The sequence below is a fragment of the Cryptomeria japonica genome, chromosome 3 (assembly GCF_030272615.1).
Source record: "Cryptomeria japonica chromosome 3, Sugi_1.0, whole genome shotgun sequence".
Classification (NCBI taxonomy): Eukaryota; Viridiplantae; Streptophyta; class Pinopsida; order Cupressales; family Cupressaceae; genus Cryptomeria; species Cryptomeria japonica.
The window spans coordinates 121155967-121171169 of NC_081407.1; the positions used below are offsets into that span (position 1 = coordinate 121155967).

A 15203-nucleotide genomic window follows, 5' to 3' on the forward strand; every position below is an offset into this window, starting at 1 on the left:
GTTGGTTATAACAATTGGTTACTGTAATTGGCTATATGAGTTGGTTGTATGTTCTAGTATTTGTATTGCTTTGGCATTTGATGTCAAAGGGGGCGAGATATCTATGGAAAAAAATTGTATTTAGGAATCATTATCCTAGGGGGAGAGATTATTCATTGGGGAGAGATATATACTCTCTGTATTGATCTATTCTGGAGATTGTTGGTTTTTGGTTTTTGGCATTCTGATTTTGACACTTAGATGTTTTTCCATCTTGTGTTGCCATCAATGCCAAAGGGGGAGATTGTTGGTATTATGGATGTGGTGCATTAGTTTTGTCATTGATGTCAACACTTATCCTTCTGGAGATCTATGGTTATGTTGAACCGACACATTGTGTTCATCGGCATGTTCAACGACTTATGCACAGTCACCAGTATATTGTTCACCGGCAGGTTATATTGTTCACCAGCACTGATGATGACTTGTTATCATCTGGAGATCACTTGGTTATGTCGATGACATGGTTTGGATACTTTGTTTTGGTGTTTTGGTTATTGGTCTAAACGAATTGACATATTTGTTGTTACCGGCAAATTGGTCTAGGTTATGGACCGACATGCATTATCTATTCCAGATCAACACGACACGTTATGGAGATGATTTATTGATTGGATATTGTTGTAAATGTATTGAGCCGACATGATGTATCGCATCTTGATTCATTTGTAATTGATTTAATTGTAATATTCTTAGTAAGCCGACCTACACATTTGGTCTTAGGTTTTGGTATATATGTAAGATCTCATTTGTGAGATAATGTAATAGGAATGTAACAGTATATGGTATATGGTTTTGTAACATGGTATGTGCGAATATTGAAGATCATATGAGCAGACCATAGAGAAGGTTCAAGGAAGGTTTGAAGGTGATTTTCGGAGCTTAACCGGTACTGAATCCAGCATTGGAGATGCTACTTTGAGCAGTACATTATCATTGGATTTAACCATCCAATTGTAGTAAGTGTGACTCCTATTTTGTGATTGAGCAGTGAGCTCTAGGCGGTTGGCCTTTCTATATGTGTAGACCCCATTTGTATACACATTCTATCTGTAGTAGTATCATCTGATTGTGGGTAAGTTTTCCCATCGTGGTTTTTCCACTTACAGGGTTTCCACGTACAAATCTCTGTGTTATGTGTTGTGGATGTTGTTTCTCTTTCTATTTTATGCATTAAGTTTCACTGGTATTGATATTAACTATTAATCTGTTAACCGGCATTAAATTTGGGTTATCGGTATTATGCATCAAGTTTGATTAAGTTATATTTGTGTTGAAATTAATAAATAACTGATTCACCCACCCCCCTCTCAGTTGCCTCCCAGGTCCTAACTATATATATACTTGTACCCAAAGAAAAAAAACTAATTGTACCACCATACCAGTTTTGAGTACATGTACTTGCACTTACTCCCGTACCTGCATCTGTACTTGAACTAGCAACTTAGCTATATTGTTCTTATCCATAATTTTTTTAATACCAATGTGATGGGTACCTTTCTTGCATGATGGAGATTTTGTGAAAAGAATCAAGTAACTTGCTGCCTATGCTACTTGGCCTTTACGGAAGATTCTCTCCATCCTTTTTACTCTCACCACCCATGGAGCTACATTTGAGATCCCTCTAGTGACAATATTCTTTCCATCTCCTATGAACTTAAGCTATGCGAACACTCCCCTAGAGAATGCAATCGTTATACTTCCAAAACCATATAAGTATCTCCTAAACCAACCACATAAAAGTCATCACATACCTTATGGTCTTCAAGGGTTGTATTGAGTTGCATGATTACCTTGGTACATGGAATGGTTAATCAATCAACCACCTTGACATTGAAACCTTCAAATTCTTCCGTCTATAAACTTCTCTTCATCATCGGCCCTTCATCAATAAAGTTGTGAGTAGCTCCACCATCAATGAAAATGGTCAACCTTTATCTTGCTATGTAAGAACCCAACTTGGCTCTCCTCTGCTGACTGTTTCTTTTGAATGCAGTAGATTTGAATTTGTTTTGGTTTTTGAATGTTTATAGAATTTTTTGTGTTTTTTTGGTAATAATGAGCAATGATACAATACTGAAATAAACTCCTATGCTTAAAATAATACTGAAACAATAATATTACTGCTGGAATTAATTTACGAGACTATCAAGGGAATGTTGTTCTGTTTTATGGCCAATATGCCTGGAAAACAAATTCATTACAATGTAAGATAAAAACCTGATTTTTGCTGTCCCAGTAGTTGAAAAATCTGCAAACTGCAAATTTTAATTTTTTTGAAAAAAAATACTGTTCACGCGGTACTATAGCAGTCCGTACGGCGGCACTGTAGCAATCCGTACCGTACTTGTTAATCACCAAAATTTCTTCAATAAATCTGCAATAATTTCTTGTGAATTTATTCTTCAATTCTGCGCAATTAGATGCAAATAAGACCTCTGAATGAAGTCTTCTTGAAACCAAATATCACTGAATATTTCATCAGCTCAGATGGTGAACATTGAAGCAACTACGTCCTCCAATGGTGGCTGAAAACCCTAGTCTCCAGAGCAAAACCCTTTCAATTTCACAATGTCAAAATAAAATAGCCATCCTCTTCTTTCCAAACTCAACGCTATATATCCTTTTTGCAAGTCGTACCCTAATCCTCTTAATTACAATTTTGCTTGCAATTTCATTTAATTTCACTTTGGGTGTCAAAATGATTTTAATCATTAAATGGGCATTTAATTTTAATATTTCAATAGTCTGGCTCAGATAATTTAATTAAAAACATGGCCCCGTCTAATGATGAGTTGACCCTCAAGTTAAGTGATTATAATATAAAGTCACTTTATAACTTTATTATTAAATCACTTAATAATAAATGCTAAGTCATTCAAACTTGTCTAACTCCACGAATATTTTGAATTTAGCTATGCCGTCTGAAACTGGAGCTCACTAGTTGACCACCCATATGACCATGATGTCTGCTAAAAATAGCTGGGGTCCATCTCCAACTGCTAAAAATAGCCTGGCCAAGCCAAACTCAAAGCAAAACTCATCATAAACAAACTCTGGCAACCCAGAAGTGTACTCTGCTCTGTCCCCCGGAAGATCTCCATGCCAAGGTGACCCTCTATCCAATCCTACTAGCCTACGAGGGTCTCTGATAGGCTAATCACAAGCTAGAGTGATGTCTCTAGCTAGAAGGGGACATCACAGTCCGCCCTCCCTGAAATTGCTTGTCCTCAAGCAATCTCAACTCTGGATGTTGCAAAATCTCCTCGCTCTCCCAAGTAGCATCCTCTACTGGCAAATCCTTCCACTTCACCAAATATTCCCGGATGGTACGTCTCCTCAAGTTCCTTTCTCTGAAATCAATGATAGCCTCCGATATCAAAACAAGTTTTCCCTCATCATCCAGGGGTGGTAGTACTGTAGAAGGCACAATATGATGTCCTAGCGCCTTCTTGAGGCGTGACACATGAAAAACGTTGTGCACCTTGCTCTCTGCTGGTAAATCTAACTCATAAGCCACCTCTCCAACTTTCCTAATAATCCTAAATGGACCATAGTATCGTGGCTTAAGTTTCTCGGCACCACTCTTCTTGAGAGTGGATTGACGGTAAGGCTGCAACATAAGATACACCATATCTCCAACCTCAAAAGTCCACTCAGTCCTCTTCTGATCTGCATACTGCTTCTGCTAATTCTGTGCCTTAGTTATATTATCCTTGAGAGTCTTAACAATGTCTTGACTCTCCTGTAACAAATCACCTGCACTGTGCACTCTACTGTCACTCAAAAGCAGATCCATAAAATTGGGTGCCTCATACCCATACAGGGCCATAAAGGGTGACATCTGAATAGACATGTGATAAGTGGTATTGTAGCAATACTCACAGAGATAAATCCACTTTACCCATGCCTTCTGTTGCCCTGCTATATAATTTCTGAGATATCCCTCCACCCATTTGTTCACTATCTCTGTCTGACCATCTGTCTGAGGGTGGTAGCTAGTACTCGGAGTGAGCTCTGTCGCACACAACCTAAATAGCTCCTGCCAAAAGTGACTCATAAACCTGCTGTCCCTGTCACTCACAATGCTTCGAGGTAAGCCATGTAATCTGAATATCTCCTTGAAGAACAACTCTGCCACCTGTGTAGCAGTGTATGTAGCAGTGATTGGAAAAAAGTGTGCAAACTTCGTAAGGCGATCCACAACCACATATATGCAGTCCCTGCCTTGGGCTCTAGGCAGTCCTGTGATGAAGTCCATAGACAAACACTCCCACTTCCTATTAGGAATCGGAAGTGGCTGAAGTAAACCGGCTGGATAGGAGTGTTCTTGCTTATTCTGTTGGCAGGTGGGACACTCCCTAACATACTGAAGTACCTCTGCTTTGAGCCCTTTCCATGTGAAGCGCTCTCTAATCTGCCGGTATGTCTTGTAGTAACCAGGATGTCCTGCCATAGGTGAATCATGAAAAGATTTGAGAACCATCCTCCTCACTGCTGATCCTGGAACCAAAAATATTCGCCCTTTGTAAATGATGAGCTCATTCACAAGGGTGTATCTGCTGTCTTGAATAGTCCCATCTATGAATCTAGCTGCCCAAGTATCCTTTGCATACTCTGCAAGGATCAAGTGTCTCCAATCCTCCGATATGTCTGTCAATAAGCTCAAATGGGGCCTACGTGATAAGGCATCAGCAACTACATTTTGTGTCCCCTTAAAATATGTAATGTCAAAGTCATAGGACTGTAACTTGCTCACCCACTTCTGCTGCCTATCATTGAGATCTCGCTGCCCCAAAAAGTATTTTAGGCTATTATGGTCGGTTTTGATACAAAATTTGCTACCTACCAGATATTGCCTGAATTTAGCCAAAGCATGCATAATGGCTAACATCTCCTTATCATATATGCTGAAGCTCCGCTCTGGCCCTCTCAATTTCCTGCTCTCATAAGCAATAGGGTGCTTCTCTTGCATAAGCACCACTCTAATGCCCTCCCCGGAAGCATCACAGTGTAGCTCAAAAGGTTTGCTGAAATCTGGTAATGCTAACACTGGACAAGAAGTCATCAACTCCTTAAATTTCTCAAAACACTCCTGTGCCTCAGGAGTCCACAAGAAAGCTCCCTTTCTCATCAAATCTGTCAAGGGTGCTGCATGCCTAGAATATCCATCCACAAACCTCCTGTAGAAACCACATAATCCCAGAAAGCCCCTCAACTGTGTAAGGTTCACCGGTGAAGGCCACTCCACAATGGCACGAATCTTTTCAGGATCCATGCGTACGCCCTCTGCACTGATGATGTGACCCAAGTACAACAACTCTGTCATGCCCAAATCACACTTCGACTCCTTTGCATACAAGGACTCTCTGCCCAATATATCCAACACCGTGTCAAGGTGAACCAAGTGCTCCTCCCAAGATCTACTGTACACCAAGATATCATCGAAGAAGACAAGTACAAATTTGCTCAACTGAGGATGGAAAACCCGATTCATTGTTGCCTGAAAAGTAGCAGGTGCATTAGTTAGCCCAAATGGCATAACTACAAACTCAAAATGGCCACAATGACATCTAAAGGCTGTCTTCTCAATGTCCTGCTCTCTAACTCTGATCTGGTGATAACCTGATCTCAAATCTATCTTTGAGAAGAAGCAAGCTCCATGAAGCTCATCTATCAACTCATCAATCCTAGGAATGGGGTATCTGTTTTTAATTGTCTTCCTATTAAGCACCCTGTAATCAATGCACATCCTCAATGTCCCATCCTTCTTCTTCACTAAGACCACTGAAGAAGCGAAAGGAGACTTACTTGGTCTAATGTGGCCCATAGCTAGTAACTCCTTTACGGTTTTCTCAATTTCATCCTTCAACCTCTTCGGATGCTTGTAAGGTGTAATCATGATGGGTTTAGCCCCCTCCTCTAACTCAATGATGTGCTCAATACCCCTGTCTGGTGGTCTACCTGGTGGAATGTCACTGAAAACCTTAGAGTGTTTAACTCTAAGCTCCTGAATATCAAGAGGATATTCAATCTTCTGCTGTCCCTCCTGTGATGGCATCAACATGCACTCTGCTGCCCACTCTACCTGATCATGTCGAATCAATCTAGCCATCCTTTGGAAAGAAACCATCCTGAGATCACTGTCCCTGATTGCCTTAAGAATATGTGTCTTCCCATTCACTTTAAACCTCATATCCATCTCCTTGAGGTTAAGAGTGAACTCCCCAATATCATGCAACCAACTCATCCCAAGGACTATATCTGTATCTCCCATAGGCACAACATAGAAATCTGCCTTAAAGTCCTAATTATTAACTTTCAATGGGAGTTCAGTGATCTTACGATCACATTTGAGGACATAGCCATCACTACCCTCACTCTAATTCCCCCAAACTCCTCTGTTTGTATGCCACGCTTCTCCACCATCCTAGCATCAATGAAATTATGAGTGGCACCTGTATCAACCAAAGTTATAACTCGCTGTCCAGCAAGCACTCCTCTCATCCGGAATGACCCTTCCTGCCTAATACTTGTGAGACGAGCTTCCCTAAGTTGCCCATCTCCTTCCCCATCCTTGGACTCCATTTTAGACAAGTTTTCAGCCTTGTCTTCCTCTTTTTCACCATCTATTTCCTCTATATCAGACTGCTGGTCTGAGTTATCTGATTCTGATTCCTCATAGTATGCCCACATAACTCTGTTAGCTTTGCCCTTTGGTCTAAGAGGACAATCATGGTTTGCATCATAGGGTCCCTTACAGTAGAAACATAATTTTTTCTTCCTCAAATCATTTAATGTTTCCCTGTCAAAAGGTGCTAGAGTTTTATCTTTAGAATCATTTTTAAAATCAGTCCTCTCTGGTTTTTTATAAAATGGTTTGTTATCCTTACTAGAAGATGCTCCTTTGGACTGAAATTTGTTTGTTGGGACTGCATGTTCCATACTTCTTGCCTTTTTCATAGCTTCCTGTAAAGAAATAGGATCAAATGCCTTTATCCAACCTCTCAGTGGTTCGGATAGGCCCTCAATGAAAAGAACTATCAATCTATGCTCTGAAATGTTTGGCACCATGACTGCCAACCGCTGAAATTCACCAATGAAATACTCCAAGTTGCCTGTTTGTTTCAGCTGTGCTAAGTCCCGGAAGTAAACCTCTGGATCTTTCTTGTCAAATCTTTCAACCAACCTATCCACGAAGTCCTAGTACTCTGTCACCTGATTATGCTGAAGTGTTACCATACCATGGTACCACCAATCATGTGCTACCCCCTCCAAATGCAAAGTGGCGTATTTGATAGCTTCAATCTCTGTCATTGGCCTCAATGCCAAAAATGTGTCAAGCTTATGAATCCAAGCTTGAGCTGTCATCTTACCACTCCCATCAAATGTAGGCATAGTAAGCTTGCCTGTAACCCTATTCAGCTCACTATTTTGACCTCTGGGCCTCCTATCCTGTCTGAGTGACCTGTAATGCTCTCTCCTCTGATTAACAAACCTCTCGAATGTCATCCTCTCTCGTACCTGTGGAGTTAATAAATCCCATTCGTCATTCGCAGCCATGAGGATATCTGCGAACATCTCCTCTCCTGGTTCTCCTGTAGGTGCTACCTCAGGCTCATCTCTAATGAAGGTAGGACGTGTAGGCCTATCTGCTGTCCTGGAATGAGTCCTATGAGCTCTAGGTGATCCCACTGCACTCCTGTTATCCCCTTGCTCCTGATTCTGTCTGTCTTGTGGGTTCATGCGCTCAATCATGGTGGTGAGTGCCTGCAAGGCTTGAGCCATCTGCTGCTGTCCTGTAGCCATTGTTCTGAAAAATTCCCTTGTTTCTTGCTCCTCATTCCTATCGCCTCTGGGTGGGCTACCCCCTTGCCTGTCACCCATGGTGCCCAGCTGCCTGTCAAATTCTTGTTCCCTGTCAAACAAAGCTCACCTGCGAGTGTAATATCTGTGAGAACCAACCTCAGGCGGCTGCATGTGATTGCTAAACCCTCAGGATGGCAGGATTTAGCTCTGATACCAATGTAAGAACCCAACTTGGCTCTCCTCTGCTGACTGTTTCTTTTGAATGCAGTAGATTTGAATTTGTTTTGGTTTTTGAATGTTTATAGAATTTTTTGTGTTTTTTTGGTAATAATGAGCAATGATACAATACTGAAATAAACTCCTATGCTTAAAATAATATTGAAACAATAATATTACTACTGGAATTAATTTACGAGACTATCAAGGGAATGTTGTTCTGTTTTATGGCCAATATGCCTAGAAAACAAATTCATTACAATGTAAGATAAAAACCTGATTTTTGCTGTCCCAGTAGTTGAAAAATCTGCAAACTGCAAATTTTAATTTTTTTGAAAAAAAATACTGTTCACGCGGTACTGTAGCAGTCCGTACGGCGGCACTGTAGCAATCCGTACCGTACTTGTTAATCACCAAAATTTCTTCAATAAATCTGCAATAATTTCTTGTGAATTTATTCTTCAATTCTGCGCAATTAGATGCAAATAAGACCTCTGAATGAAGTCTTCCTGAAACCAAATATCACTGAATATTTCATCAGCTCAGATGGTGAACATTGAAGCAACTACGTCCTCCAATGGTGGCTGAAAACCCTAGTCTCCAGAGCAAAACCCTTTCAATTTCACAATGTCAAAATAAAATAGCCATCCTCTTCTTTCCAAACTCAACGCTATATATCCTTTTTGCAAGTCGTACCCTAATCCTCTTAATTACAATTTTGCTTGCAATTTCATTTAATTTCACTTTGGGTGTCAAAATGATTTTAATCATTAAATGGGCATTTAATTTTAATATTTCAATAGTCTGGCTCAGATAATTTAATTAAAAACATGGCCCCGTCTAATGATGAGTTGACCCTCAAGTTAAGTGATTATAATATAAAGTCACTTTATAACTTTATTATTAAATCACTTAATAATAAATGCTAAGTCATTCAAACTTGTCTAACTCCACGAATATTTTGAATTTAGCTATGCCGTTTGAAATTGGAGCTCACTAGTTGACCACCCATATGACCATGATGTCTGCTAAAAATAGTTGGGGTCCATCTCCAACTGCTAAAAATAGCCTAGCCAAGCCAAACTCAAAGCAAAACTCATCATAAACAAACTCTGGCAACCCAGAAGTGTACTCTGCTCTGTCCCCCGGAAGATCTCCATGCCAAGGTGACCCTCTATCCAATCCTACTAGCCTACGAGGGTCTCTGATAGGCTAATCACAAGCTAGAGTGATGTCTCTAGCTAGAAGGGGACATCACATGCTAGTACTCCACAAACTTGGAAGGGAAGATATTTCAGGGCTCTTGAGAAGGCAGCAAGTGTACTCTCCTTTGTGACGATGTGTTCTACCCCTTAAACAATATAATCCACAAAATCTTCGAATACCTCAATTTTATCCTTTGAATCTGAATCTTTATTTGACACCACTTCAATGTAATGCATTTGTTCTTTACCCAAGCATCTATGCCGGCTTGGGAGTTCATGGATCTCTACAAGAGACTCGATTCCTCATCCCTGTTTGTTTTGAGAACACACCTTGAGTTGAGGGAAGCTCTTATGAGGAGGTTTCTTATTCAACATTGATGGTGCATTCTTGGAGTAGAATTTGTTTTTGGTCATTGAATCCTCCAAATTTATAGCTCTACTAATGGCCTCTTGCAAGGAATGCAGATCAAATGCCCTTACCAAAACCCGAGTGGTTCAGACAAACCCTCTACAAAAGGAACTGAGTCTCTTTTTGGTCACATCTGAAACCATCACTAATAACCTCTAAAATTTTGCTGCATAGTGCTCAACTGTACCTTCATTCCTCAATTGTGGTAACTCCCTAAAATGAATCTCCGCATTGTTTTTGTCAACCCTCTCTATCAATCTTTGGCTGAACTCCTCTAGGGTAGTGATTGATCCATGTCCTTGGGTCATCATGCCATGGTACCACCACTTGTGAGCCACACCCTCTAGTGTAAATTGGCAAACTTAATGGCTTCTTCTTCAAACATGGGGTTCAAGGAGAAATATGTATCCAACTTTTGCAACCACACCTTGGCTGAATAACTGCCTATTCCATCATATGTGGGTATATTGATCTTGCCCAAACATTGCTGAATGTCCCTATGGGGCTTCTCCTTGCACCTTCTCCTCCTATGCCCATTTCTTGTCTTCATCTCATATTACTCAACAAAAGACATGTCGCAGTGGATGGCAGGATCTAAGGCTTATATTCAATATGATACCTTGCCATTTCATCATCTTGTCATCGGTGTATAGGTTGTTCTTCTTCCAAGGGTTTTATCTCATCTATTTCCAAAATTTGGCTCCGAATGTCTTTGAGCTAGGTAATTGGAGTCTTATCATTCATTGAATTACTTCCTTCTGCATTATTTGGAGTTTCGTTTTTTATTCATTTCTTTCTAAGTCCTCACAATCTCTGCCATAGACTCCCTCAGAGTGGATTGAAATTCTCTAACAAGCTTTTTTTTAGTCCTAATGACCTCCTGGAAGTGGGCTTCCTCAATTCTATCACCTATAGCTTCTTCTTTTCTTGTTTCCCTTCACAAGTATCTAATTTCCATATCACTTTTTTGCATGAACCTGCATCACCACACATCCATAGGCTGGTAGAAAATGTGGCTTTGATACAACTACAATGTCCCAACTCAGATTTTTCAATGACAATAACCGATTTGGAAACACAAATGATGAACGTCACCAAATTACATCAAACAACACCAAATAAAATAACATAGAGAAATCGCACAAACGACTCAAAAATTTTCCATAGCAATATATTGATATAATTCTGATTTCTACAGTAAGATGGACTATTATGACAATCATTATAACAACTACAACAACAAATACAAATCTGCAACACACAATGTACATGCTGAACAATTGAACTTTCTTGCAAATCCATTAAGCTCGAATGCATTCCCTAAGTGAGAATGCCCTCAAGAACCAAAGGGTTTTCATCCTCTAATTGGAATAACCAATAGGTTTTCCCCCACTTATCACAATCTCCTATGGGTTCTCATCTACAAAAGAAATCTCGAACACAAAGTGCTCCAGAAGATAAAAATGGCGTAATAATGGATGTTCCCAAAAAGAAATGTTTTCCAAGTTTTGTATGCTGCACCACCAAAAAGATAAAACAAATTAATTTTAACCTATGTTGGCACCGAGGCCTAAATTTGAATTTTACAAGTTGGCCTAACCCTACATTGGTATGAAGGCCCAGATTTAAATTTTACACGTTACATATCAGGTCGGCCCTAAAGACCTTACAAAATTTGGAGTTTCAGGGTTTCTGCTTCCTCAATACCAAGTTGAGTCCTCTTCCCTCACTGGTCCTAATCCTGAAACCCTGACGAAATCCTTCACTGGGTCTTGTTTTCAGAGTTTCCCGTTTGGTTCTACCATTTTGGCACTGGTCATGCAGTATCCCTGATCACCAATCCCCGACATTCTTTGAGTCTGCTCCAGTCTTTTGGCTTGGCACAAGTTACATGATACCTCCAATCCCCAATGCCCAACATTTCCCTAGCATATGTCAGCAGTAGCTCTAATCTCTGATCCTCAAAATTTACTAGGCATGTGTCAAGCAGTATTTCAGATCCTCGATCCCTTACATCTCCTTGACCTATGACAAACAATATCTACGATCCTTGATCTTTGATATTTCCCTGAGTCCACTCCAATCTTTCATTAGATTTTTGGAAAGGGTAAGTGACATAGTCCTAGAGCATAGACTTTAACATATTGGAGTTTACTTGGTGCAAAGTGGCATTTGAGTCTGAACACCCTGTATGAGAAGAATGTTTAAATTTGAATACATGGGTGAAGGGTTTTGGTTCTGAACAATATTAATATTTACAAAAGATTGTTGGCATAAATATGTACTCATTAAAGCCATAAATTTATAGGTAGCTAAGAAATGTCTTTATAAAGGGCTGTTATGCCCTTTAGATACAAACATGCATATGCGAATATCAAATTTAGACGAGCTTTTGTTGCGCCCTTAGGAGATGGTGGTACATATATAATTGCAATCAGTGCCAGGTGGTTCTTGCCCTTCCTTTTCTTTTCAATTTTCATAAATGGATGGAGTTCTTTTCCTAAAAGAAATTTAAGAATCGTGGCACAAAATGATTTGATGTTATCCATTTTTTATCATTAACTCTAATCAAATCCCTCTTTTCTAATGATGTAAGATGCAAGGAAGCCAGAGATATTCGTTGATAACCATGGAGAAGTTTTTATGACTGTTGATATCCCAGGGAACTTTGTAAATTTAAACTTTCAAGGAGATTATTTGTCTACTTTTGATTGTCCTGTATAATCGCAGTGAAGATTGAATTCTAAGAATAACTTCTGATAACAGGTTTCTTCCTACAAAAGAGAATAGACTTGGATGGTGGTTGGATAAAGAAATCAAAAGATGTATAAGACAGGTGATTGAAGGCAGGGAGAAGAATGCTGTCATTGAAAATTCAAGTGACTATGGTACAGATTTACTTGGACTAATGATGAATTCGAACAAGAAGCAGGGTGGAGGAAAGCTGCAGAATAATATGAACATGACTATAGATGAAGTAATTGCTGAATGCCAAACTTTCTATATAGCTGGACAGGAAACTACAACAATCCTCTTGACATGGACCATGGTCTTGTTGGGAATGCATCAAGACTGGCAAGATCGAGCGCGCAGGGAGGTGTTAGAAGTATGTGGGAAAAATGAATTTCCCAATGCTGATGCTGTAAATGGCCTAAAGATTGTAAGAATACATACAACTAACCCTGCCCAGATTTCGATTTTTCCAACAATTGTCTAAAAGACATTTTGTTTCCATAACGTTAAGTTAGAAACTAGTTGAAAAGTGGTGATAAATAGCAGAGGAAGTTATGCAAATAGTCCGTGTTTTCAAGATATTGAACTATTCATTGGAAGTTAATACAAAACTTTGGTTTGTAGATAAAAATATGTTGTACCCTTGTTATTGCAGATGGGAATGATATTCAACGAATCATTGAGACTGTATCCACCTATAGTGGCATTGAACCGCCAACCATTAAAGCCAATGAAGCTTGGAAAAGTCTCGATTCCTGCAGGTACTCAACTTCAAATTCCAATCCTTGCTATGCACCATGATCCATTGTTGTGGGGCAATGATGTGCATGAGTTCAATCCAGAAAGGTTCAGCCAGGGAATTTCAAAAGCTGCAAAACATCCAATGGCATTCATGCCATTTTCTTTAGGTCCACGGATTTGCATTGGTCAAAACTTTGCATTATTAGAGGCAAAAGTAGTATTGGCCATGATTCTGCAACGTTTTTCCTTTGTGATTTCACCTCATTACATCCATGCACCTGTTCATTCATTCTCTCTTAAGCCCAAATATGGAGCTCAGGTCATCCTCCACATGAATTAAGTTTAACTGCAATAAATCCTGAGTAAACATTTAACATTCTGAACTACTACAAGTACGTAGTATATTATTGTGGTGCACAGATAGGGAACTGTTTGATATTAAGAATGGTAAAATACTAATATTTTTATGTGATGACTTTGATGTATTACTACAATGTAAAATTGATACTGTATGTAATTATGTGATGATTTTGATCAAATGGTATTGTATGATTATCTTTAAAAAATTAGTCATACGATTATGGTTGCTATCCCCCAAGAGCCTGTCTTGACCTTGTCACATTTGGCTCATTTTCATCATCAAATCTTGATTGAAATATATGATTATTCAACCTGATCGAACTACTTAGTTTCAAGTCAATCTTCATTGAAAATTATTTACATTCAAACCAAATTGTCTTTTAGTTCACCTTGAACTCAAGGTTTTAATTGGTTTTTTAATGATAGTAGCATAACTAAAAGCAGGAATTTTCTACATAGAGATGAAAAATAGGGCACCTAATATGATATATCTGAAGTGGGTCTTATTAAATGTAGATAATCTGTTTAAAGAGAGTTTTATGATGTAAGTCAGCCATACCTGGCACTTCACTCCATTGAAAAAGAGTATTTCCTATAACTAACTTAGGTAAGCAGCCGTGATTTTGTATTTATAGCCATCTGGTTACTATTTCTGCCCAAGATAAAATGTTAGTTTTCCTTTCTATATTCAGCCATGTTTACAGGCATTCAGGCATTACGTTTCATTCAACTTCTTCAACGAAACAATATTATGTAGCTTATATTTTGTACTAATCCATAAAAAATGTTCAAAGGGAAATCTCTAAAACTACCACAAATGTATAAATTGTAATTTGATGTTCTCAACCCATAAAAAATGTCCAAATAGAAACGTATAAAGTTATCATCAATGTATTGTTAGTCAAGTGAATGTTGAGTTGTAGCTTGTCCTCTATTATTAAACACATTTAATCATTAAAGAAATACTCGTATTCTTATTTCTATTGCCGAATGTAAAATTTGACCCATGCTAGTGACAAGAATTCTCTTATATGGTGTTTTAGGCAATTTCTATATCATTGGTGTAATAACTCTTGAACAATTTGGTATACAGACAGGGTATTGGAGACAGGGTATTGGAGACCATGTGTGTTTATAGTTATTTTGAGTCTTCATGTTTCCCTTTGTCTTGAATTGATTGTTCTTCTTGCATGTAAGCCAACTAAATTTTGTTCTTCATCTAGTGCATATTAAAACTTACTACCTTTCAAAGTAGAAAACTGCAACCTCATATTTATAATGCTTTTACAATGTTGTTGCAAACATACACAAAATAGAAATGGTCGTAAAACATAGGAACACAAAAACTACCTTGTTTACATTTTGAACATAAATATAATGTATTCTTCATCTCGAGCATATTAAAACTTACTACCTTTCAAAGTAGAAAACTGCAACCTCATATTTATAATGCTTTTACAATGTTGTTGCAAACATACACAAAATAGAAATGGTCGTAAAACAGAGGAACACAAAAACTACCTTGTTTACATTTTGAACATAAATATAATGTATCTAAAAGAATAGATATGTTAACAATAAAATGGTGCTTTAATACATATGAGAATGTTGTAGACATCTTAGTGGCTATATGGGAGATTAATATTAACATGTAACAGTGTGCCAAGATTTTCAGGAGTTGATTGTATATT

At 38.6% G+C, this 15203-nt stretch overlaps 1 protein-coding gene across 1 annotated transcript in view; it reads left to right on the top strand.

Annotated features, from left to right (window-relative positions):
• LOC131038729 (cytochrome P450 734A1) overlaps positions 1 to 13680 on the top strand; it is a 103198-nt gene extending 89518 nt beyond the window's left edge. Inside the window, exons 4-5 of the mRNA XM_057971255.2 lie at positions 12445 to 12838; positions 13067 to 13680. Of these exons, the coding sequence (XP_057827238.2) occupies positions 12445 to 12838; positions 13067 to 13492 (820 nt within the window). The 3' untranslated portion in view covers positions 13493 to 13680. The remainder of the gene's footprint in view (positions 1 to 12444; positions 12839 to 13066) is intronic.
• Positions 13681 to 15203: the final 1523 nt, after the last annotated feature.